Genomic DNA, 21,975 nt, shown 5'->3' with positions numbered 1-21,975 from the left:
CGCGAACATGCGTGCATATATCGTACATATTGTTGCCCATAGGTAGTGAGCCCGGAACGGTCATAACCTGATCTCGGAGCGGGGAGAGGGGTCTCACGGCCCGCGCCGCAGCCATACGGGATGTAACTCGGGAAGCGAGGGGCCGGGGGTTGAATATGGGCTGAAGCATACGTCAGTCAGATCAAGCTGGTCTTACATGAATCCGATTCAATGCATGTGAAAACGCGAGAGGGGAACTTTCATTCGGTCTTGGAAATTGGACAGACCCTGCAATCAATGATGTTGGCGCAACCCTTCCATCTTACAAGTGTTTAAAAGACCCCTATGGGTCCTCCCAAATGATCATCGAACAAGCCCTAAGACGTCTTTTCCATTCAGCTTCATTGGCACCCAGAACTTTTCAATTGCCTGTGGCTTTGATGCTGTTCTAGCTCAAGAGAACCCATTCACTGTCAAAAATGACGATCGAAGAGCGACCTGACCAGTTCACCAACAACCGCAAAGCCGACTTCAACTCGATCTATATCCAAGAGCATACTTCAAGGCTCTGACTCCACTTCAGTATCAAATCCCACAACAAGCACTTCCGTTCGTGGAGCGAGTCCTCGAGCTCTCTTCGCCTTCGGAAGATGTTCAGCCTCGTAAAGTTCTCGACGTGTGCTGCTCGTACGGAATAAACGCCGCCCTGCTCCGCTACGACCTCACGCTCGATACGCTATCAGCCCATCTCGCATCTTCTCCCAAACTGTCTGGTCGGGACCAGATCATCTCCGACAAACGTTTCTTCGCATCCAAGCTCATCCACCCGGAGGTCGACGTCTTAGGTCTCGACATCGCTCCTGAAGCGATTGCCTACGCGGTAAAGACGGGCTTGATGAAAGATGGATGGGCAGAGAACCTCGAGACATCGGACCCATCGCTCTCACTGCGCGAGGGATTAAAGGACGTTGAGGTGGTAGTTTGCACTGGGGGAGTGGGCTATGTTGGCGCAAGCACCTTCTCCCGCATCGCTGACGCGGTTGAAGATTCTTCGAAGCTGTGGATTGTAACGTTCGTGCTCAGAGTCTTCTCGTTTGATGAGATTGCGGACGTCTTGGAGGAGAAACATGGACTTGTCACCGAAAAGATTCCCGGACACTTGTTCCGTCAGAGAAGATTCACAACAAGGGAGGAACAGAGTGCTGCTGTCGCTGACGTGAGAGCAAGAGGCTTGGATACAAAGGGGCTAGAAGAAGATGGATGGTTTTACGCGGAATGCTACGTGACGAGGCCGCGGGACGTTGCGATTCCGAGTTGGTGATGTACGGGGCCAGTTTTGGCACAATCGGATAGATGGGATGAATGTTGCATGTCAATAGATACTCTTAAGCATGAAAGTTGACTTGATATACACAGGTGCTATATGCTTTTCTAAAATATGTACTCAACAGTTGGGTAATATGTACCGGGTGAAGATGTCAAATTGATGAGGCCCAGCCTCTGTACCGCACGTCCTCAACTTACGCCACGATGGCGATGTCGATGCAGCTTTCGTAGGTCTGCTTGTTGGTCTCGGCGTACCAGAACCACTGGATAGCGCACTTGCCACCAACGTTGCAGGAGTCGGCCAGGGTATCGGGGATGGTGACGTTGAAATCGGCTACATCCTCAATTAGTACACTACATCACTGCCCGTGAGGGTTGATCCGACTTACTGTCAGCAAGGGGGTCGGGGTTCTCGGTCGGCCAGTCGTCCCAGGTGATAAGAGGCTCGCCGATGGCGGTGTTCGTCGCGAGGTCAATGACGGAGATGTTCTAAACTAGGTTAGTATTCCATCAAACATCAACTACTGTGCGGATACGTACGGCGTGGCCTGGTCTGTGGCCGGCGACAAGGTCGATGTGGAAGGGAATGACCTGTCCAGCAGTGACGTTCATGAGGAGGTCCACGTTATCCTCCCATTGGTATCCACGGCACATGAAGGCATTGCACTTGTAGTCGGCGTCGGCAACTGCCATGGCGTTCTCGATAGGTCCGGCAAGATCGCTGTCGAGCTTGTTGGTGACCGCAGTACCGCAGAGCTCCTCCTGCTTCGTTCCGGTCTGTAGATCAAAAGTCAGTTCGGAGCCGGTATGATACGGCGATCGGATCCGGGGCTTACCGTGCGAGGCTCCGGGGTCTGGACGACGCCGTGGCCCCAGACGCCGGTGACAAGAGCCGCAATGACAGCTTGAGTGAACAACATGTTGCAAGACTTTTGGGTTTCGGAAAGCGTGCCGATGAGTGACGATTGCGTAAAAGCAGAGTGCCGGTTTCCCGTCCCTGGGCAGAAAAAGAGGCGGTTTTAAAGAATCAGATGTAAAAACCTCCTAGCGCCCGATTGGGACGTGTTTCGCGGGTAGAGATTAAAGGCGGCAGATGGATCGACAGGAACTGTTCCTCCGCCGTTGTTTAATTCATCGCATACGCGTGGCACCCTCTATTCCCGGTGATTTCTCCACAAATGGCAGGGCAAGTGCCGCCAATTGAGCCCCTGATACAATTAACTTGCGGCACCACGGCTTGCGCTGTGAACAACCAAGAAACCCACCAAAGCCCCTGGCGGAACCGCAAAATGAAAAGAAAACATGCAACAATTGGTGGAGTTTTCGAGGCTCTGGGACCGATTGACTGGATCTCGAATGCAACCAAGCGAGAGACCAATTCAGATGGAAAAGGGGGTTGAAACTGGGATCATATTTCTTGACGCCAAGAAACCAGATACGGACGAACTGGCCAGGTGAATGCCTGCAGCTCCATACATGTGAGTGTAACGTATGAACGCTTCACTTGGACGACATTTAAAGCAGTTAAACCAGCTTGGAAAATTCATGGATGCGATAATGGTTTATAAGAATCCTGCGTTACGCAGTCTCGTGGATAGACCTTAGGGCAATCTTAAACTACCATAATATCAAAAGAAAAGGCCTGGACTCAAGATTCCATTTACGAGACAGGCGCACGGCGCTGTAGTGTGAGGTCACTTATTATTTTCACTGAAGGCCTTACCCACGTTGCGGGTACGCTATCCGGGGCCTGAACAGAAGTATGCCGATTTCATGGCCGCACCCTCGAGTCGCATTCATCACGCAGCCTAGGCCCCCCTACAGTGGATAAAACCTTAGAAAGACGTGGTGAGACCACTTCAAAAAGTGTGTCTTGTTCTTTCGTTGGGTCAACGGAGTGTAGAGATCTCGTTACACTGAGGAATGGTAGATCAGCCAGGGCGTGGCGGAAAGATCAGCGCTGAAGTACCTACCTGCCAGTGCATCATGATGAATAATCCCATCGTCAGACACGCCAGCCAAAGATGGAAGTTCAGATAAGATTGCTACTTTTTCCCCGCATCTGAACACCAATTCGTCAGCGCAGAGCATCAAACCAGCAAAGCATCAATCACGACGACTCTATGCCTGAAAGATCTGGGCAACCAACATGGCTGTTCCTATCCCACCTGAATCTCGGTTCATCCCGAACAACGTCGGAGAAGCAGAGTATCTCACGTTCTCGGGTGATCCAGAAGCTCTCATTCATGAAGCGCTAACGCATGTCCTCGTCGACACGCCGCCACTGGCTGAATACTCGAACGACCAATGTCGTGGTCTTTTTCGGGGCCCTACATCTCTCGCCTTTTTGTTACTTAAGCTCAGCGCCCAATATCCGTCGATGCAAGTACAAGATCAGTTGCTCAGCCATTGGGCAAGTCTCTATGCATCGGCGAAGCGTCCTGGAGAGAACTCCGCCCCTTGCGGTCTAGCTTGTGAGAGCGTTGCACTCTTGGCTGTTGAGACAATGATGGACGAGGCCAATGCTCACGCATTTTGTAGTGAGCTTGACCGACTAGTTGCTGAAGATCATCCCTTCGAGCTACTATTTGGTTACGTTGGACTACTGTACATGATCCGCGCGGTTGAATCATGGGTAAGTAAGTTCCGCACACGCTGAGTGCTTTCAACTGACCTTGAACCAGAGACCTGAAGTCGCATCCTCCCTGACTCTCGTCAAAGCCCGGATGGTGGAGAAGACTCTCGGCGCTGGGCCCGCGTGGGTCTTTCGGGGCAAGCGCTACATCGGCGCCGTGCACGGAGACATCGGCATTTTGACCCAGCTCCTGTTGACAGACCCGAAACTTGCTAGCAACTCGATGATCAAAAGTTCTCTGAGACGACTGCTAAGTCTCCAGCGGGAAGATGGCAACTGGACCACCAAAGATGACGATGATATTCGATACGAAGGTCTTGTTCAATTTTGTCACGGTGCTCCGGGGTTTGTCGACTCTCTATTGCACATCCGCCGCCTATTCCCGGATATGCACGACATCATGGATGAAGCCATTGAACGCGGACAACAGGCAGTATGGAATACGGGCTTGTTACGCAAGGACCCTTGCATTTGCCATGGGATTCTGGGCAATGCAATGTGAGTATCTCATCTTTCTGCCTTCACATCAAGATTATGCTGACCAAACCAGGGTGCTTCCTCCTGGGCCAAGGAGAAGCCATTTTCTGGCATGGGCCTTGCCGACGACTATTGAAGAGAAGCGACAAGAGGACGACACCTTGTTTGTCCCGGAAAGCCCCCAGAAGATGTCGGCGTGGTTTAACTACTGGCCTGGCGTGGCTTGGACGTGGTCTCAATACGCAAAAGAGATGCCCGGGGTAATTCTATATTCTGAAGTCTAGTGATAAGCCTTTCCATGCAATTAAAACATCACTACATGATTGTATTTGTTCGAAGCAATGACGCTGAACACATAGCGGGATCATTTCGAGACACCCTTCCTCGACTCAGACGGCCGAAGTGTCTTCGACAGCCGCGTCATGGTTCTTCTGTTGCGATGGAAGATTGACAATGAGAAGATACAGAACGTCCTGCTACAAGTGTTAGTGATGTGTTATTGGATTCCGCGATCGTTGTGCTGTAGCACTTACCTTTTGGAATAGACTCTTGATCATGTCATCGACAGTTTCAGCTGGCCCAGCCATCTTCTCTTCTTCAGCGGCTTTCTTAAGCCGTTTCTCTGCCACCTTCTTTTCCTTTTCTAAAGCCTTCTCATTCTTTATTCTTGTGCGCTTCTCCTCGTCTCTGATCTTCTTCTCCTCCTTTTTCTTTTTCCTTGCCTGTTCTTCTCGCCCCTTCTTTTCAATCTCAGCTGCCTTTTCCACTTCTTTCCGCCTTTTCTTTTCTTCTTTCTGCATGTCCTTCAGTGTGAGCGGCCCAATGAAGATATTCCCATTGTTCTCCGTTGATTCTTTTGACTCGTCAACATCATGCTGCTCTTGTTTTAACTGTGGTTGAAAATAAGCCCCCGATTCCGTTGTGCCCTTCGACGGTCCGTTCTCTGCGTCCGCAATCTTGATCTGCTTTTCATCTTCGATTTTGTTTTTGTTTTGTGTTGCATCCAACTCGAAATTTTCCTCAGAAACGGTCTGTTTCCGCTTGTACTGCCATCGCCCTCCAGTGACCAGGGCGACAACGTCTCCGCTGGCGGCTGGGTGAGTCGGATCAGCGTATCGTGATTTGAATGCAGCTTTAGGCAGCGCCTTGGCTGCCGAGAGTTCTGGATTCTCGTTTATCCATTCGACTTGAGCTCTCTTATCCATGTAATCGTCAAGCCAAATCTCCGCCCGATCAAGGCCATTGTTCTTCTTTTGTCCATCTCTGCCTTGTGCCAGTACAAGTTCGCTAGCTGCGGGAAACAGAAGGGGTGCTGGTTCGGACCAATCGAGGATGTGGTCATGGGATCTCAACCGTTCTCCTAGTAGTTTCTTAATGTGGCCCAACTTCTCGTTCTCAGATGAGCTTGCCTTCGGAGACACTTTGTCGCCTTTTGGGAATTCAACGGAAGGACGTTCACCAGCTGTCTTGTATTCGAATTCGACAGGCACCTCTCCGCAAATCTCGTCAGGTCTCCAAGTTGCAACAAAACACATGAGACCCCGCGGCCTAAAGAATTTCGCATTCATCCGGTCTAGAAACTTGTTGGATTTGAAGCGACTTTGACCTTCCATGACGCCTTCCACTGCGATGCCCAGCAAGACCCCAAAAGCTGTCAGAGCGGGGTCCGGTGTAATGATGTCGGCAAGCCCAGCGAGGTTGATGGCATAAAGGTAGGGATTCGGTATCAAGGACTTGTTGAGGGTGTCGATGAAGTCCAAGAATGCTTCTTCGTCGATACCCGCGGTAGCAAGAACCGGGGCATAGGCTCTTACAAACCCCCGAACTCTTGTCTTAGGTCGTCTTTGTGGCAAGACAACCGGCATCGTGATTCCGCTTTTGGTGCCAGTGCTGTCATCAGATTTGAGAGGATGCCTGTTGAGAAACGCAGTAGCTAGGTCGGTCGACTCTTTCACAGGCTTGGAGCCCCCGTCTTTGGTGTTGCCAGTATTGAAGTTAAGTTCTGTCCCAGAACCGACTTCGACCTCGTCAAGATCCCAAATGGCTGCATGCACACGTTCGCAGTGGGACTCTTGTCCTAGTTCTGGGGACCTCGAGTGTTCTTGTGAAGCCTCTGGGTGTTTGCGATCTCGTCGATAATGTGCGGCTTCCGACAAGAAGCCAATTCCAGAGGCTGAAGCTCTCGCAATGTCATCGACTATGTCATCTCGTTTGGGGATGGTGCCGCTCGTTCTGACAAATGCTTTGTCGCGCTCGCGAACGAGTTGTTCTACAACACCGGAGGTCGCCTTGGACCAAAGCTCCTTTCCATCCTTCAAAAGCCCGGAGCTCATCGTGCTTAATGTAATCCAATAGCATAGACGTAGAGAGGTTTCGACGCAAGTTGAAACGTTGAGTCCCAAGAGATCGTCCCCAATGGAAGAGGAGAGGGTCTGAATGATGGTTTTGTCTCGATTGTCTTTGGAAGAGCCGGTAAAGCGAATTCAGTGATGCAGAGGCTCACATGCAACGCATCATACCGATGGATGGTAGAGCATGTATATATAGAGGGGTCGTACTTTCAATCACGCACATCATGGCACATGCAGACTCTCGCACTCGCATCTGCTGCGCAAGCCTTTTGTGGCAAGGGTTCAGCTGTGCTTGGCATGTCAGCAGCCAAGCCGACCATGTAGTTCCGCGGAGAGCGAGATCTTGGCATGCATGTTGGTAACTAGCTCTGCACCTTGAGGAGCAAAGATCCAGCATTTTTTTTTATCTTACTTCACGGGAGACAAACAGACAAGGGCTGCTGTCGACCGGGCTATGAAGGGAAGCCCAGAAACACGATGTGGGCCCATAATGCAGCACACAGTAAGGTACGAAAATACGCACTTGATTCAAGGACCTGTTAGTGAGAATTCAAACCCAACACATCGATTCATCAGTGTTGAGCATGGGAGATTTGTATCGTATATAAACAGCAACTCACCATGGATTTTTCGGGCAGATATCTCCATCATTAAGGTGTAGAAATGAGCTTCGTTCCCTGTACAACGGGAGTCCAGTGTCAACCCAGGATCGAGTACGCCAATGTCGGCTGACTACAGCATCTCCACTCCCAGTAGCGATGTGCAACATGGATCATCCGGCGTTGTGGCAGAGTGGTCTAATGCGCAAGACTAGAAATCTTGTTCCTTCGGGAGCGTCTGTTCGAATCAGGCCAACGTCGAATTTCTTTTTGCATCTTTTACGACACAACCAGTGGTGGTCGTAGACATAATGACACTCTGTCCTTGGTCCACCATCAAAAAAGCACCCATGTCAAGGTGCCAGAGTGGTTAATGGGCTGCCCTGCTATGAACATCTGACTCCGGTTAGCATTCTAGTTGTCTAGGCAGTGGCTTCGGTCGCGCAGGTTCGAATCCTGTCCTTGACGTTTCATTTTTTGCATTTGCTTCTTGTTTGAATTACTGTGCTCTAGTTGGCTCTTGCGATTGAAAGATATGCTGGCGGGGCTAAATGTTTTGGATAAAGAGACAAAACCCCCACCGCTTTCAACGCACAAACTGATCAGCGAACGCCGCCCCAAGCCCGACCTCCTCATAATGCTTCTTCGCCTTGTTGAGCTTGCTGAAAACATCCTCCACACCGACAGGCACTCCATCTGGATCGACGTAAATGTACGCTCCCGTTACATGAAACATTGTAACCATTTCCTTCACATCGTCCGGCACTTCGAGCGTGTGAATATCTCCCGGAGGCTCATATGCGTAGCCTCCCTCAGTGGCCCACCATGGATGCTCAAGGTAGTGCCATCTGCCTTTCAAGACTGTTGCATGAACAGCGCCGGCGTGACGATGTCGAGAGAGGATGCCAGAGCGGCGGACGCGAAGAATGTTGACAAAGTAGCCCCCAGAGACGGAAAACAGGAGCGGACGGAACCAGACCCCCGGGGCCTGCGGAACCCAAAGACGTTCGTCACATTCGATGTCAAAAATGCCGGGAATGACCAGATCGTCAGGAACCGCAGGAAGACGAAGGCCGCGGTATGGTACAGCGGCTTGATCGGGGCGATCGTCTGCCTTAGGTTCTGTAGCGGTTTGTGTCGTGGTTTCCATGACCGTCGTTCTGGACAACAAGGGTTGAATGACGATATTGAAGAGGTGGACTTAAAAGGCTGAGACGAGATGATGTTTATGTGATGTTGGTGATGTGGTGTCTGACCTGGAGAAAGCTGCACAGAGGTGGCGTGCTTGAGACAGTGATAAATATCTTGCATATTGTGGCGAGCTAATTTGGCTAACCTAGAAGAAACGGGTCATAATGTAGTGTGTGATAAGACCAGCTTTGTCTACTAGATATCTCGTCGTATGCGTGGCGCTAACGGCGGTGGTGCTCTAAAACGGCGTCAACGGCGGCACAGTGACGCGATCTTAGAATTCATCGGGTTTGTTTCGGAGAGCCAGAGGACACTCTTGTCTCATGAGTTGATGCGATCGTCAGAAGCAAAGAAGGCAGATTGGATCGCATTCGTTTCAATAGGTATCATGTAATAGCTAGCTTCCATCCGCGATGCTCAACGATATCCAACCAGTCAACCTTGTCCTGGTCGGGACTCCGCGACCCCGAAGCCCGCAGTCTCCACACTTCATCAAGAACATCAACGCAAGCTTCAACATTCCGAAATCTACGCAGTTTCACAATCATTCCTAGTCTTTCTCGAATAGTCTCGACGTGTTCTGTGTCCCGCGCTTCCCCGCCAGCAATGAATAGTGGAAAGACAAGGGTGCACTCAGCCAAGCATCCTTCGGGCATTCTCCCCACAAGATCGCAGATCTCCTTCACACAGGTCTGGATCTTGGCTTCGAGGACCCCAGAATAGCCACGAACATGTCGCCTGATTGTTCGATACAGGTGTATCAGCGCCGCATGTCGGTAGGCCTCTCCTAGTTCAGTCAGAGGCGAGCCTTCATCTCCTGATGGACAGCTCCAACTCCGCAGTTCGCTTTCGAGAAGGCGAGCACGATCCGAGAATGATGATCGAGCGAATTCACTGCCATCGCCGCCAGCAGTTTCGGGAATAATCACGCCATCTTCTTCCATAGATGCTTGCTTCGCCCCCACGAAGTCGGCGTTTAGAACGCTGGTTTCTGAAATAAGAAATAAAACCCGCGAAGCGAATCCGAAGTAAGGGTCTGCGAGGGAATTGTCCTCGGACAGCCAATAGTCCCCAACTAAAAATGGCCGGCAGTCCATGGAGACACTCATCAACACGTCATGGTAGGCAAAGTTCCGAAGAAGCCATTTACCCTCAGGCGAAGATAGACATACGCCTTCGGCCTCAGGATCTAATCTTCCCCCACAAGGCGTAGTCTTCAACGCAGCTGCGGCACCAGCGAGATGGTGATACCAAGTATCTGTCGCATCTGATATCGACTCCATTGAGCATAGAACCATGGTCACGGCAAGACACATTTCCGGGGATAGCTCGGAGTCTCTCATCGCTGTGTTCAGTTTGCTCAGGGCAAGTCCCCGATGTCGCAAGGCGACATCCTTGAACTCACTTGACCGCAACGCCAAATGAGAGGAAGCCGAAGCCGCCAGGGCATACATCAGAGGTTGACACTCAAAAGCCATCGGCATGAGAACTAGTGATCGTCAGAGGTAATTACAACCCATAATCAGTAAGGCCACAAACCTGATAGAAAGCAGTTGTTCTCTAGATTGGTCGTAAGAAGAAATGCTAGAGTGACTGTGTAATATCGTAACATCGATCGCCTACTGGCAACGAGGTTGGTGGGCTCTACATTGCCGGAGACAGTAGACACAAGGTCTAGAGGTTTGCATAATTGTGCGATACGAACGATCTCCTTGTGTGAACGGCAGTGACAAATCACAGAAACATCTTCGGTGTCTGTGTTGCTTGGGTCTTTGGAGGGAGAAGAGGAGGGTTTCAGAGGCCGCGGTGTCTCTCTATTGCAAACCAGATTGAGGCGTGAACAGTGCCCACAAATCGGGTACACCTGGTCGCATTTCTTTTTCCTGGATCTCTGAGCATGAATGATCAGGACTTGAACAGCGGAACATTATCATACCTCTGTCGACATGTCACACACCCGCGTCTCTGGCGTGTGTACCCACCTCTCTTGTTCCCATCTCTTGGTTGTGGCATCGCGCGGATGCAGTAGTACCGGGGCAGTGACGGGCGGGCTGATGTTCGTCTCGCGTCGGTGATAAGAGTAAGAAGAAGGATGATCACGAAATTTGGCAGTTCTCGGCGCTATGGGCGGTGGTGATATGGGAGAGGTTGGAGGTGAGGGGGATTGATGAGCGCGTCGTCCTGATAAGGAGGGCGGATAACAGCATTATGCACGGCGCCAACGGCGGGGTGGGGCAGACAGGAGGCAAATTGGGGGTGTCAAAGTAATCAGGGGTATGCTAACTTTCAACTAGCTAGCAGGCAAAAGCTACGCCATTCAGTTCTTAGTCGAGCACTAGCTAATGTGCCAATTTATTGATAATAGTGATGGTTAAAGCTGATAGCGGTATTCTGCGTTGCGTTATCCGCGATGCTTGGGACAGAGCGTGCTTTTCAAGTATTTGCCCTAGTATAATTGATTTGATTATTTGCGCGCAGTTGTCCGAGTCACTTATGGACGAGCCTCCACGTCAAGATTCACACAGTAGCATATGGTCAACTCCTCAATGACGTCTCGTCAAAACAATATTAATGTGACGCCGGGAGACATGGAGGATAGAGAAATTATGTTATTTCAGAGACTCAGCTAACTCGTGCTGCCTTGGTATTGATACTATACGTAAGCTACAGACGAGGATGCTGAGATTCAAGGAAGTCCCGGCTGACATCTTCAATTGCACTTTTCAAAATCCTCACCATGCGCTGCAACTCCGTCTTAGTGACAATGTATGGCGGTGACATTATCACATGCTCCACATGAACCTCCCCAGTCGTGCCCAGGTTCCCCAGGACATTCAGCCCCAGCGCCAGAGCTCGGTCAACGACTCGGTTGCAGAACTTAGACTCGGGGGAGAAGGGAACTTTTCTCTCCTTGTCTCTCATGAACTCGACGGCCCAAAAGAGGCCACGTCCTCGAATGTTAGCAACCGGCTGGAGATCACCGAGTTCGGTTCTCAAGAGTGTTTCTAGCACTGCTCCCATGTCGGAAACATTTTGGAGCAGGTTTTCGTCTCGAATGATCCGCTGAACTTCGACCGCCGCGGCGCATGCAGCTGGGTGTGCCTACGAAGGCGGGAATGTCAGCCTGTATCCCAGGCGAAACCAGAAACACAAGACACAACGCTTACCTGGAAGGTGTGGCCATGGGCCAGTCCACCTGAACCTGAAGCTAGCGCTTCAAATATCTTTTCACGGAGAAAGACACCTGAAAGGGGAATGAAGCCTCCGCCGAGGGCTTTTCCGACCGTCTGAATGTCTGGGCCCGAGATCCCCTCCTGCTCCCAAGCGTGCATTGTTCCAGTTTTCCCCATGCCGCACATAATCTATGCAGGAACCTTGTCAATCTTCGAATTGAAAGCCGGCGAAAATATGATGCTTACCTCGTCTAGTATGAGCAGAATATCATACTTGTCACAAATCCCTCGCACAGCCCTGAAATAGCCCGGCACAGCAGGCAGACAACCAAGTGTTGTTCCGCTGACAGTTTCTGCGATGAATGCAGCAACGTTCTCGGATCCAACGCGAAGAATTTCGTTTTCCAATTGATTTGCAAGACGATGGACGTACTCGTCGTCAGTTTCTCCAATGCCTTTCAGACGATAGGCGTAGCACGGGTCGACAAAGCTGACGTTGTCAGAAAGCCACTCTCCATACATCGCTCGTCGCGACGAATGCCCAGATACACAAAGAGCACCAATAGTGTTTCCATGATAACTCTGTTTCCGCGCGATAACATGTTTCTTCTGGGGCAGTCCTTTCTCGTGCCAGTATTGCGTCGCAAGTTTGATCGCAGCGTCGGTTGCTTCGCTACCAGAATTAACGAGAATGGCTTTCGACAGGCCGCCAGGTCGATTTTCGAGAAGGATCGAGGCCAATTTCTCGGTCGCGTCGCAGGTTAATGGTGCGCCGGAGTAAAGGTAGGCTAGTTGACGAATCTGTTGCGCAACTACTTGAGCAACTTCATCGCGTCCGTGGCCAAGGCAGGAGACGGCTGGGCCGGCAGAGGCATCGAGAATCTGTTTTCCAGAGTCTAGAAAGAGAGTCACACCCGAGGCTGAGACGACTCTTTCCGGAAGTCCAGAAAAGCTGCGGTGCAAGACGTTGGAGTCAGTAACAAATGGATGAGCCATCTTGCAAGCTTGCTTCGTTGTTGTCGGCAGAGTGTCGTGGCGGTAGAAGCAAGTGAATGTAAAACTAAGATGCGAGAGTATCTGTTGGAAACCCAATGACGTCCTGATCGTGATTGTAATTACTTCCAGGCAGTAGGATTGTACGTTTTCATGATGGCAATTTGACCTCACCTGGGAATTCCTTATCTAAGCTTGATGCTTGTTCCAAGGTTCTAGGCGCGGCCGCCGTTAGCGCCCGCCAATTGCAACACTTGATTAAATGCTAATGCTTGACTCTGTGGGGTGCATCAGATAATGCGGAGAGATTGGAGATATGTCGGGGTTTTGGTCTGTCAGCGATAGGGATTGATGAAGATCAACTGGACCATGCTAGGATGGGACACGCAAGCCAAAACCGGAGTTCAGCGTAGTGAAATCCTCCCGCAGTCATAATCCAAGATGTCTTGATTGCCAGTCATGCAGGATAGCTCATGGGTAGTTCCAGCCTTTGCGGTTCTTGCCATAATTTGCACTGTCTGATATTAAGGACGGAGAAGTATGAAGGGCGTGGCTCCCTTTGATCAAAAGCCGCCACTATTAAGACCTATCTTATTCGTCTGGGTCAGTTTTGGTCTTACTTGACTTGTCACTCCAAGGAGGGATTCTTACATTAAAGTCTGTCATCCCACTGACGGCCCTTCGTTCTCAACTATCGTACTTGTATTATACCCGATGGGTTTCGGCTCTAGACGCATCCCGCGTTGATATTCACTGATACTTTCTCCTTCACTTTTATTCTGCCACTCCGCCTCATTCTCTGTTCCCTCGGAAAAAATGGAAACGTCGTTAGAGAAAGAACCCATCACGGCGCCCCTCGGAAGCAACGGCTCACTGCCTGAGAAACACGAAGAGACACTTAGAAGAGTTGAGAGCATCCAAGATGGCGCTCAAGAGCCCAAAAGAAACGAAGAAACCCATCGTGGTTTCAAGCCTCGCCACTCGCAAATGATCGCTATCGGTGGCGCTATCGGCACCTCCCTTTTCCTAGGCACAGGTCAGGTCTTACGTGCTGGCGGTCCAGGATTTCTCTTGGTCTCATACGGCATTCTCTCCATCTTGGTTTATGGTATTGTGACCGGAATCGCAGAGGTCGCAACCTACCTGCCTGTGCCTGGAGGAACCATGAGCTACTATGGGAACAAGTATGTCTCCCGTAGCCTGGGCTTTGCGATGGGTTATCTCTACTGGTACTCGCTCGGAATCTTGGTGCCCTACGAGCTTGTTGCCTCGACGCTCTTGATCGACTTCTGGAATTCTCCCGTCAACCCAGCTGTCTGGATTACAGTCATTCTTATTATCATTATCACCCTCAACTTTCTTCCGGTGCGCTTCTTCGGAGAAGCTGAGTTTTGGAGTGCTGGGATGAAGATCCTTCTAATCCTTGGTCTTATCTTCCTATCGATCGTCCTATTTTTCGGTGGAGGCCCAAATCATGACAGACTAGGGTTCAGGTATTGGAAAGATCCTGGTCCAGTGAACACCTACCTGGAGGAAGGCGATATCGGTCGTTTCGTTGCCCTACTCCAGTCCTTCGTTCTGGCTTCGTTCGCCTTCGTCCTAGCCCCGGAGCAGCTCATCGTCACAGCCGGTGAGATGCAGTCACCAAGACAGAACTTGCCTCGAGCTGCAAAACGTTATTTCTGGCGGCTGATCATCCTTTTCATGCCGACTGTGATAGGCATTGGAGTTGTATGTCCCTCCAACGATCCAAGGCTGAGCGCTTCCGGGACCGCAAGTTCTCCTTTCGTCACCGCAATTCGCAACGCCGGCATTCCTGTATTGGATAGCATTGTCAACGCGCTGATCCTTCTTTCGGCGTGTACCGCAGGTAACGCTTTCTTATACTCTGCATCCAGGAACCTCTACTCCCTGGCTATTGCCGGAAACGCCCCAGCCATATTCAAGAGATGCAACAACTACGGTCTACCCTATTTTGCCGTGGCAGCCAGCGCTAGTTTCAGTCCCCTCGCATACCTCAGTCTCTCGAGCACTAGTCTCACTGTCTTCAACTGGCTCATCAACATCACCAACTCCGCTGGCTTCATCAGCTGGATTTGTTGTGGGGCGATATACCTCAGGTATCAGAAGGCAGTCAAATTCCACGGAGTTGAATCTCCGTATCGATCGCGCTCGCAACCTTGGGGAATGTGGGCGGGGACGATTGGTGCATTAGTTTTGATGCTCATCAATGGATTTCAGGTGTTCCTCCCGGGGCAGTGGTCCGCGGGGGACTTTCTGACCGCCTACATTGGTATTCCGGTGTTTCTGGTCATATATTTGGGTCATCGGTCCTATTTTAGTCAAGATGCATGGTGCATGGAGGTTGATGAAATCGACATGACTGAGGGTTTGGATGAAGTCCTGGCTGCAGAGCGGCGGACCCCGGCCCGGGCCACGCCTTAATCGAATAGCGAACCCCTTCTGAGCCGTTGAATACAAAGAGCAGATAACACCCACGCATCGCTCTTCAATTTAGGATCACGACGTCGAGAGTTTTGGAAAGTGTTTTCTGCGCTTTAAATAGGCCATCTTGTATTTCCCATGGTCATGAAACTACAATCACCCTAGTGGATAACGCCAGTCCCGGTAGCTCTCAGTTCGGCTTGAGGATTAGCCTTCGGTACGTAACTAAAGGCATATCGTTGTTGTCCGTAACGGACAAGATCAGATGCATCGTCTGCCGCAAAATCTAGTCAGCTTGGTCTTTTTGGCTGGTTGCAATGATTTTCTTACCTGGTTGCGTTGAGGCTCAACGGCGACAACGCTGCCGTCGGAGTTCAGGCTGGTGATGTTGAGATTGTTGCTGACGAGTGGTATACTGAACCCTTCAAGACCCCTTGCACCGGCCTCGCGGTAGTGAAACCACTCATAGTGCAGCTCGTCATTGTCTGGGTCCCAGCTTTCGGAGGCGTCGAAGACGATTTGGTCGCCAAACTTGTAAAGCACTTCTGACGCCGCTGGCCCGCAAGATCCGTTCACGACGACAACAGGCTGATGGTTGTTATCATCAAAGTTGCCATTGATGGTCCATTGCATGCGCGCAGCAAAGTCATACTGGTACGCTTCTCTCCATCTCCAAATGGTCGCAAACCTGCTGGAGTATGCCTTGCCATCCGCGCCTTCCACGTAGTCCGCGGTATCTGAGTACACTGAGCGGTGAGCAGCAGTGGGTGCATCAACTTGTACGTAACGGCCGCCCCAGCTTCCCCACTCCGGGTGGTCAATATCACCCAATCCGTTCTGGACCAGAGTGAGGAAGGCAGGGGTGTCTCCCTCCATGATGAATGACCAGTTGAGATAATGCGCTCCAAGAGGACCAATCCGGATATGCTGTTGCAGCCATTCGTTGGAGACGATGGCCGAAATAGGGCCACCAACGTCGAAGTGCCGGTATTCCTCGCCAGAGATGCCGATCCAAGTTGGCTGGGTGTATTCACTCCATCCATGAAGCGACACAATGTAGAACAAGGCGGGGTATTGGGCTCGAATCCATGAACCGGCATCGTCTTGATCTGAGATGGAGTAAACCCTGAGCTTGCCGACGAAGGATTCTACCGCAGCTTCATCGCGGGTGTTGGAGACATGCTGAAGAGTCTCAGCCAGAACGGCAGCACCACCCCAGACAGAGACCCAAAGAGGGGCATCTGAATCGTCGGTCGCCTTCACGAGATTGGCAGCAGCGTCGCTGAGGTTGTTGGCCTTTAGAACCTCAAGTCCATATACCGGGTGAGCAGAAGAAATTTTCGAGAGGATTTCTTCAGTCGATGGATATGAAGCATCAGCGGGAGCGTTCGCACTGAGGTTATCAACGACTTGTCCATAGCCGTCTTGGACAACTTCGCGGATGGTGTCGGGGTCCGTACGACTTGGGAGCCATGTTGATGTGGTTGCAGCAATGCCTTGGATATCGAACTCATTGGCGTAGGTGAGGAAACGAACTAGACTCATTTGGTCGTCAGGCTCATTACTCATATCTGTAAGAACAAAAACACGAGGCTTGCTTCCATATCTGGAAGATTCACACTTCTTCTCCTGTGCCAGAGAAAGACCATAGACGAGGAAAAAGAGGGCCCAAAGAAGGGCTTTCGAAGTATGAGTCGCCATTTTCGACACAGAGCCTGGAAAAGACTTGTCAAAGTGTAGGCTTGCCTGGATTTCATGCCATTTCTATTCGTCTCTTATTTATGCTAGAACTGCCATCGGACTCAACACTTGGCGAGTTCTTCGAGTTGCCTCATTCACTCCAGATGGAATCATAAGGGATGCAACTGCCCAAAAGGAAGCCAAAAGATACGCGTAAAGCCCTACTTTCAAATCGGGGAGTCTCGGCCGCTGAATTGGTGAGCAAAGCGGTCACCACTCAGTGACTCGGGTGGTTAGAGCCCACAAATTAAGAACTGCCTGCAGTAGGGCTTGGAAAATCTGCAATTAATGGAGGGAATGGATCGGACTTTTCCGCTTGTTTCCCCGAACAAGACGTGGTTTGGATGCTTTCACGAGTTTCTCCACATCGATCTGCACTTCTCGTGTCCCGAATGATGACAATGTTGCATTTCCCCACGATGCGGTGTCCCCAAACAAGGTAACGTGCGGGGTACCCCGGGACAACAATTACGGAGACGGAAGAAAGGGCGGAAGAAAAGCGCTTAACATTGCCCATACTGGTCATGTCAAGGTAGCTTGAGCACACGAGAAAATCCCTCGCTGACCCCGCATGCTGCCGTGATGGCGACATGCGGTCGACGTTGTCTTTACTCCTTCTTCAAGCTCTGGCAGACGTAGATTTGGAGAGCTTGCCATCGTGAACCCGTTGCTTACCGACGTTTGAAATTGTGAACTGCCGGGTGATGAATTTCCACAAGCTAGTCACGTTCACAATGTTGAAACGCAAGACATATGGGTTCATTGCCAAGACAGACCCCTTTCTGTAGGGCTGGCTGAAGCATCACAAGTTTACTACGAGTGGCAGTTGACGCGTAATCGCTAAGGCCCTTGCCCACTAATTAGTGCTACTACTATGAGTATCGACTGATTGTGTTGAGGGTAGGTAGCCTCATCGCAGAACCCAGTCTGCCGGATATGACCTTTCCTCACTATTTGCATAGCCAGGAACTACCGCCTTAGAGTGCCGTTTAGCCGGACGGCAACGGCATCGATGGTATCTTGCTAATCTGTTGGGCGCAGAGAACATCCTCTTCCGCGTAACCCAGCCAATCGGCAATAGCGAATTTCCATGCTGGCTTCATGAGCCACAGTCAATCTTGCGGGGGTGGCGTGTGTCTGGTCGCAAAGCAATCAATTAAGCGACATTCGCTGTCCGACGCACAGTCGCGGGGTCTCACGATGGATCTTTAGCGCAGTCAGGGGCAGACCAGGAACTGTCTCAATAGCGTTGACCTAGTCGTGGTCGCTCGCGGAGCTGAAAACCAAGTTTCCTGATTGTAAAGCGGGGACTCTGGGTAAGCTTAAATGTTCCGAGAGCTCGGTAACGACAAGGACCGGCAGCCTTTGGCATATGTCATGCATGCACGTAGTTTCTAACTTCTCGGGCTGAGTTTTGGGTAGTAGATCCTTTTTGGCACTCTTACCGGAACAGATTGCAACCATTGGGGCATGACTGCTCACGAAAGGTGAAGTCGTCGTTGGTTGGGAATTCAGCACTTCGCTCTTTTGCCCTAATGTTGTTGCAATAGAGAAATATGGGCCAGACCCTATGATCATCACCGGCAGTGACAGACTTGACGTGTCGAGTTCTGGCCTCGCGTGGCACCAAAGCCGACATGGCGTTCAAAAACAACCTATTGTCTTGGCAAGTAAGCTTAACGCAGCTTGGCTCAAGTTGGTGGCTGCAGCTAGGCCCGAGATGGTTCAAGTCGTTGTTGGACACACGGCAGCCCACAGATTGCGTTCTTCGTGCATTGCCGTTGATTTCTTCGCGTGGAGATTAGGGGGCGTTTTGGCTAGCTCCACGGCCTCTCATCGCCTTGCTGGTGCCGCTGCCACTCGTGGTGACATTTTGGGCTGTGAGGGGGCTGCCCCAAAGAGGAAAGGCTTTCAACAAGGAACCAAGCCGGAACCAACGATGAATCTTCAAGCTACAGGGCGGGGAAGCTTCCAGGGACCTAAACCAAACACTTGGGATCCTTAGCGTCGAAATAGATTCCCATAATCCAAGAGGCAAATTGTTCCAGCCCAAGACACTCAGCACATGTGGGGGAACAATCCAGTCCAGGTGCTTCGGACAGGGAGTCAGGGCTGGAGACGGCTTCCAACCCAATAACAATTTCCTCTGAAATCATGTTACATCGGGATATTTAAGACGATCAGCATGTCCGATCTAGAATGACGAGATAACCACCACTCATCACCTCATCTACTCACCTTCTCACTACCACTCTCATTTCTCGAGTTGAATACTCGGACGTCGACTTTCGTTTTCACCATGTCTTTCGCTACCTTCTCCCGCATCGGCCTTATGGCCATGCCTCTGATGGCACCCCTGGTGTCTGCCGCTGCCGTCCAGGTCCAGCCCCGAGGACAGCTTCAAGCTCGAACCTTCGCCGACAAGGGTTGCTACTCAGAGCCTCCCAGAGACCACGGCCGTGCCCTCAAGGATGCGAGCTTCTCGTCTGACTCGATGAGCACTCAGATGTGCTCCGACTTCTGCAAGGATTACGTGTACTTCGCAACCGAGTACGGCAGGGAATGCTACTGCGGTGATGTCCTCACCGACTCTGCTCTCCCAGCTGATTCTGGCGACTGCAACATGCCTTGCAACGGCATGGACGATCACTCCAGATGCGGCGGCCCAGGTCGTCTCAACCTCTACCAAACCGACGGCTACAGCGGACCCTCCGTGAAGGATTTGTACAACCGCGGCTGGACGTATCTCTACTGCCACACTGAGGGCGATGGGGGTCGTGCCCTCAGAGAGGACGGGTACTCCTCTGACAACATGAAGGCTGAGGACTGTGGTCAGTACTGCTCCAACAAGGGATTCAACTTCGCTGGTGTGGAATACGGCCGCGAGTGCTACTGCGGCAGCACCATCCACGGAGGTAGCATCGCTGCCGAGGCCGACTGCCAGATGCGCTGCTCGGGAGATGCCAAGAGCTACTGTGGCTCCGGTGGACGTCTCAACATCTATGCTCGCACCGTGCCTGGACCTGTCAGAACCGATCCCCGAGCTACCTTCACTTACGCCGGTTGCGCAAAGGACACGCAGACTCTCCGCCTCCTTGAGACTGGTTCCAGACTCACCGCCGACGACATGGACGCCTACAAGTGCTGGTCTTACTGCTCCAACTACAAGTACTTCGGTGTCGAGAATGGCAACGAGTGCTACTGCGCCAACAGCTACTCCCTCAACCTCGAGCTAGTATCTGACTCCGAGTGCGGCACTCCCTGCTTCGGCAACGGAGTTTACACTTGCGGTGCCAAGGATCGCCTGAACCTCTACAACACTGGCAGAACTCTCGCTGTCTCCGTTTCCACCTCCCAGTACTCATACGTCAAGTGCGCCCAGGAGACTCCAGGCGGCCGTGCTTTGGATGGTGACCACTTCGCTGACGACAACAACATGACCGTCGAGATGTGCGCTGGTCTCTGCAACAACGGCAAGGGTGCTACGCACTTTGGTCTTGAGTTTGGCAAGGAGTGCTTCTGTGGTACCGGCGAGCCCGCGAACGCTGCCGATGAGAGCCAGTGCTACTACAAGTGCACCGGTAACTCTGGTGAACTGTGCGGTGCCCCGGACCGTCTTTCCGTATACAAGTACAACTAAGAAGTTGGAAAAGGCATTGATCAAAAAGAGAGACTACAGAAGCACAATATTCTGCAGTCAAGCATTGTCTAGAGACATGCTGGAAAACTTTTGTTTGGCTACTTCAATTCATTCAGTGGGGGACAGTTTTTTCATTGGCATCTATGCCTTGGTAGATATTTTACTTTTTCCGTTAGGTATTTAATTCATTGCGTTTCTCAAGCATCAAAAGTGCCTATATTTGGGGGGCTTTACCTTTCCACACAATTACGGCGTCTGCTGGAGCTAAATTTGCATGAACAGTGACTTCTGTTGAATGTGACATGTACCCACCGGCCCATGAACGACTTGAGGGACCACTTGGAGATTTGGTAGCCAGTACATCAAATTTGTCCCTGTTCAAGACAGCCAAAATTCTCCCCTTGGTAGTATAGATCACCTTACCGAATAGGCGGATGGCATGTATTGCATTTGTACGCCCCCAGTATCCCGATGCACTAGGGCGCTTGCGCTTGCGCTTACACTTCCGTCAAGTAGTTGACTCCACACGGGCTGTCATCGACCCACACGCTCTAGATTCGATCTCAAACTTGCTTTTCTTCATCTACCTGGCTTTCATCTGATCTCGAATGTTCCAAGACGGCTATTCGATCGATTTCTCTAATTGGTGAGTGATATTTTAGCATATTTGTAATCGCAAAACCAGAAGTATGACCCTGAGTCAACTTTTGTGATTCCGTTCTAGCGTTCGCCGGTGACGTCAAGCTTCGCTCGGCCCGATTTACCAGCTGGGCAACGACTACATTCGAGGCGAACAGTAAAGAAGGTTGAGCATTACTGCTGATTAATGGACCGAATCTCCTTTATGCAATCGATTGTAGGCTCTCCGATTTCCACATCTCTCGCAGGCTGCTGATAAATCCATCTCTCAGATGTGAAGTAAGGCCTGTGGTCGAAGCTCCAAGCTGAAGCTCAAATACGGTCATAAACCCCGCAAAGATGAGAGAAACCACAGCAACAACCTGAAGATTCCGTTCATTTTCATATCATAACCTCTGCAGCGCCCATCCTGACACTTGGTCCCGCGACTTCAACAATGGCGTCCCAGCAAGTCTTCCGCTTGCCCCAGCGCAACTCCATCCAGGACCTCCAACTTGGCACCGAGCCTATTACTTCTCCCTCGTCCTACGAAGTCCTCATCCGTATTCGCAGTGTTGCTCTCAACTTCCGCGACTTCGCGGTTGCGACCGGAAAGTACCCCTTCCCTGTCAAAGACAATGTTGTTCCTTGCTCCGACCTCGCCGCCGGCGCTGCCGTTAAAGCCAATAAATTAAATAACGCCAAGATTTGACTGATTTGATTGCCCCTACGCCAGTATTGGTTGATTTGCCCTGTTGGCCAATATAACAAAGCAAATCCATAGAACACGTGACTCAAAGCCGCCAAT

General features: G+C 51.1%; 9 protein-coding genes and 2 non-coding genes across 11 annotated transcripts; 7 read left to right on the top strand and 4 right to left on the bottom strand.

The window, feature by feature from the left end:
• Positions 1 to 458: 458 nt before the first annotated feature.
• On the top strand, positions 459 to 1,300 carry COL26b_006097 (uncharacterized protein; the record flags this gene model as incomplete). The annotated part of the gene is made up of 2 exons (XM_053178921.1): positions 459 to 484; positions 505 to 1,300. 2 exons carry the CDS (start codon positions 459 to 461, stop codon positions 1,298 to 1,300), a joined length of 822 nt encoding a protein of 273 aa, XP_053037047.1.
• A 199-nt stretch (positions 1,301 to 1,499) lies between these two features.
• Positions 1,500 to 2,225, bottom strand: COL26b_006096 (uncharacterized protein; the record flags this gene model as incomplete). Its single annotated transcript, XM_053178920.1, has 4 exons — positions 1,500 to 1,639; positions 1,695 to 1,794; positions 1,846 to 2,082; positions 2,142 to 2,225. The coding sequence occupies 4 exons, from the start codon at positions 2,223 to 2,225 to the stop codon at positions 1,500 to 1,502; spliced, it is 561 nt and encodes a 186-aa protein (XP_053037046.1).
• Positions 2,226 to 3,814: 1,589 nt separating this feature from the next.
• On the top strand, positions 3,815 to 4,553 carry COL26b_006095 (uncharacterized protein; the record flags this gene model as incomplete). The annotated part of the gene is made up of 3 exons (XM_053178919.1): positions 3,815 to 3,940; positions 3,990 to 4,373; positions 4,491 to 4,553. The coding sequence occupies 3 exons, from the start codon at positions 3,815 to 3,817 to the stop codon at positions 4,551 to 4,553; spliced, it is 573 nt and encodes a 190-aa protein (XP_053037045.1).
• Positions 4,554 to 4,806: 253 nt separating this feature from the next.
• Positions 4,807 to 6,750, bottom strand: COL26b_006094 (uncharacterized protein; the record flags this gene model as incomplete). Its single annotated transcript, XM_053178918.1, has 2 exons — positions 4,807 to 4,890; positions 4,951 to 6,750. The coding sequence occupies 2 exons, from the start codon at positions 6,748 to 6,750 to the stop codon at positions 4,807 to 4,809; spliced, it is 1,884 nt and encodes a 627-aa protein (XP_053037044.1).
• A 796-nt stretch (positions 6,751 to 7,546) lies between these two features.
• COL26b_006093 lies at positions 7,547 to 7,628 on the top strand. The gene has a single exon. It is a non-coding gene; the product is annotated as a tRNA-Ser (tRNA).
• A 91-nt stretch (positions 7,629 to 7,719) lies between these two features.
• On the top strand, positions 7,720 to 7,835 carry COL26b_006092. The gene has a single exon. It is a non-coding gene; the product is annotated as a tRNA-Ser (tRNA).
• Positions 7,836 to 7,953: 118 nt separating this feature from the next.
• On the bottom strand, positions 7,954 to 8,517 carry COL26b_006091 (uncharacterized protein; the record flags this gene model as incomplete). Its single annotated transcript, XM_053178917.1, has 1 exon — positions 7,954 to 8,517. The coding sequence occupies one exon, from the start codon at positions 8,515 to 8,517 to the stop codon at positions 7,954 to 7,956; it is 564 nt and encodes a 187-aa protein (XP_053037043.1).
• A 5,023-nt stretch (positions 8,518 to 13,540) lies between these two features.
• On the top strand, positions 13,541 to 14,417 carry COL26b_006090 (uncharacterized protein; the record flags this gene model as incomplete). The annotated part of the gene is given in 2 exon segments (XM_053178916.1): positions 13,541 to 14,354; positions 14,374 to 14,417. The coding sequence occupies 2 exon segments, from the start codon at positions 13,541 to 13,543 to the stop codon at positions 14,415 to 14,417; spliced, it is 858 nt and encodes a 285-aa protein (XP_053037042.1).
• Positions 14,418 to 15,359: 942 nt separating this feature from the next.
• On the bottom strand, positions 15,360 to 16,714 carry COL26b_006089 (uncharacterized protein; the record flags this gene model as incomplete). The annotated part of the gene is made up of 2 exons (XM_053178915.1): positions 15,360 to 15,443; positions 15,500 to 16,714. The coding sequence occupies 2 exons, from the start codon at positions 16,712 to 16,714 to the stop codon at positions 15,360 to 15,362; spliced, it is 1,299 nt and encodes a 432-aa protein (XP_053037041.1).
• A 2,494-nt stretch (positions 16,715 to 19,208) lies between these two features.
• On the top strand, positions 19,209 to 20,549 carry COL26b_006088 (uncharacterized protein; the record flags this gene model as incomplete). The annotated part of the gene is made up of 1 exon (XM_053178914.1): positions 19,209 to 20,549. The coding sequence occupies one exon, from the start codon at positions 19,209 to 19,211 to the stop codon at positions 20,547 to 20,549; it is 1,341 nt and encodes a 446-aa protein (XP_053037040.1).
• Positions 20,550 to 21,624: 1,075 nt separating this feature from the next.
• Positions 21,625 to 21,879, top strand: COL26b_006087 (uncharacterized protein; the record flags this gene model as incomplete). The annotated part of the gene is made up of 1 exon (XM_053178913.1): positions 21,625 to 21,879. One exon carries the CDS (start codon positions 21,625 to 21,627, stop codon positions 21,877 to 21,879), a length of 255 nt encoding a protein of 84 aa, XP_053037039.1.
• Between the last annotated feature and the right edge of the window lie 96 nt (positions 21,880 to 21,975).

The sequence above is a fragment of the Colletotrichum chrysophilum genome, assembly GCF_026319265.1.
Source record: "Colletotrichum chrysophilum strain AFK26 chromosome Unknown scaffold_44, whole genome shotgun sequence".
In the NCBI taxonomy this organism is placed as follows: Eukaryota; Fungi; Ascomycota; class Sordariomycetes; order Glomerellales; family Glomerellaceae; genus Colletotrichum; species Colletotrichum chrysophilum.
This window is presented reverse-complemented; position numbering and strand designations above follow the sequence as displayed.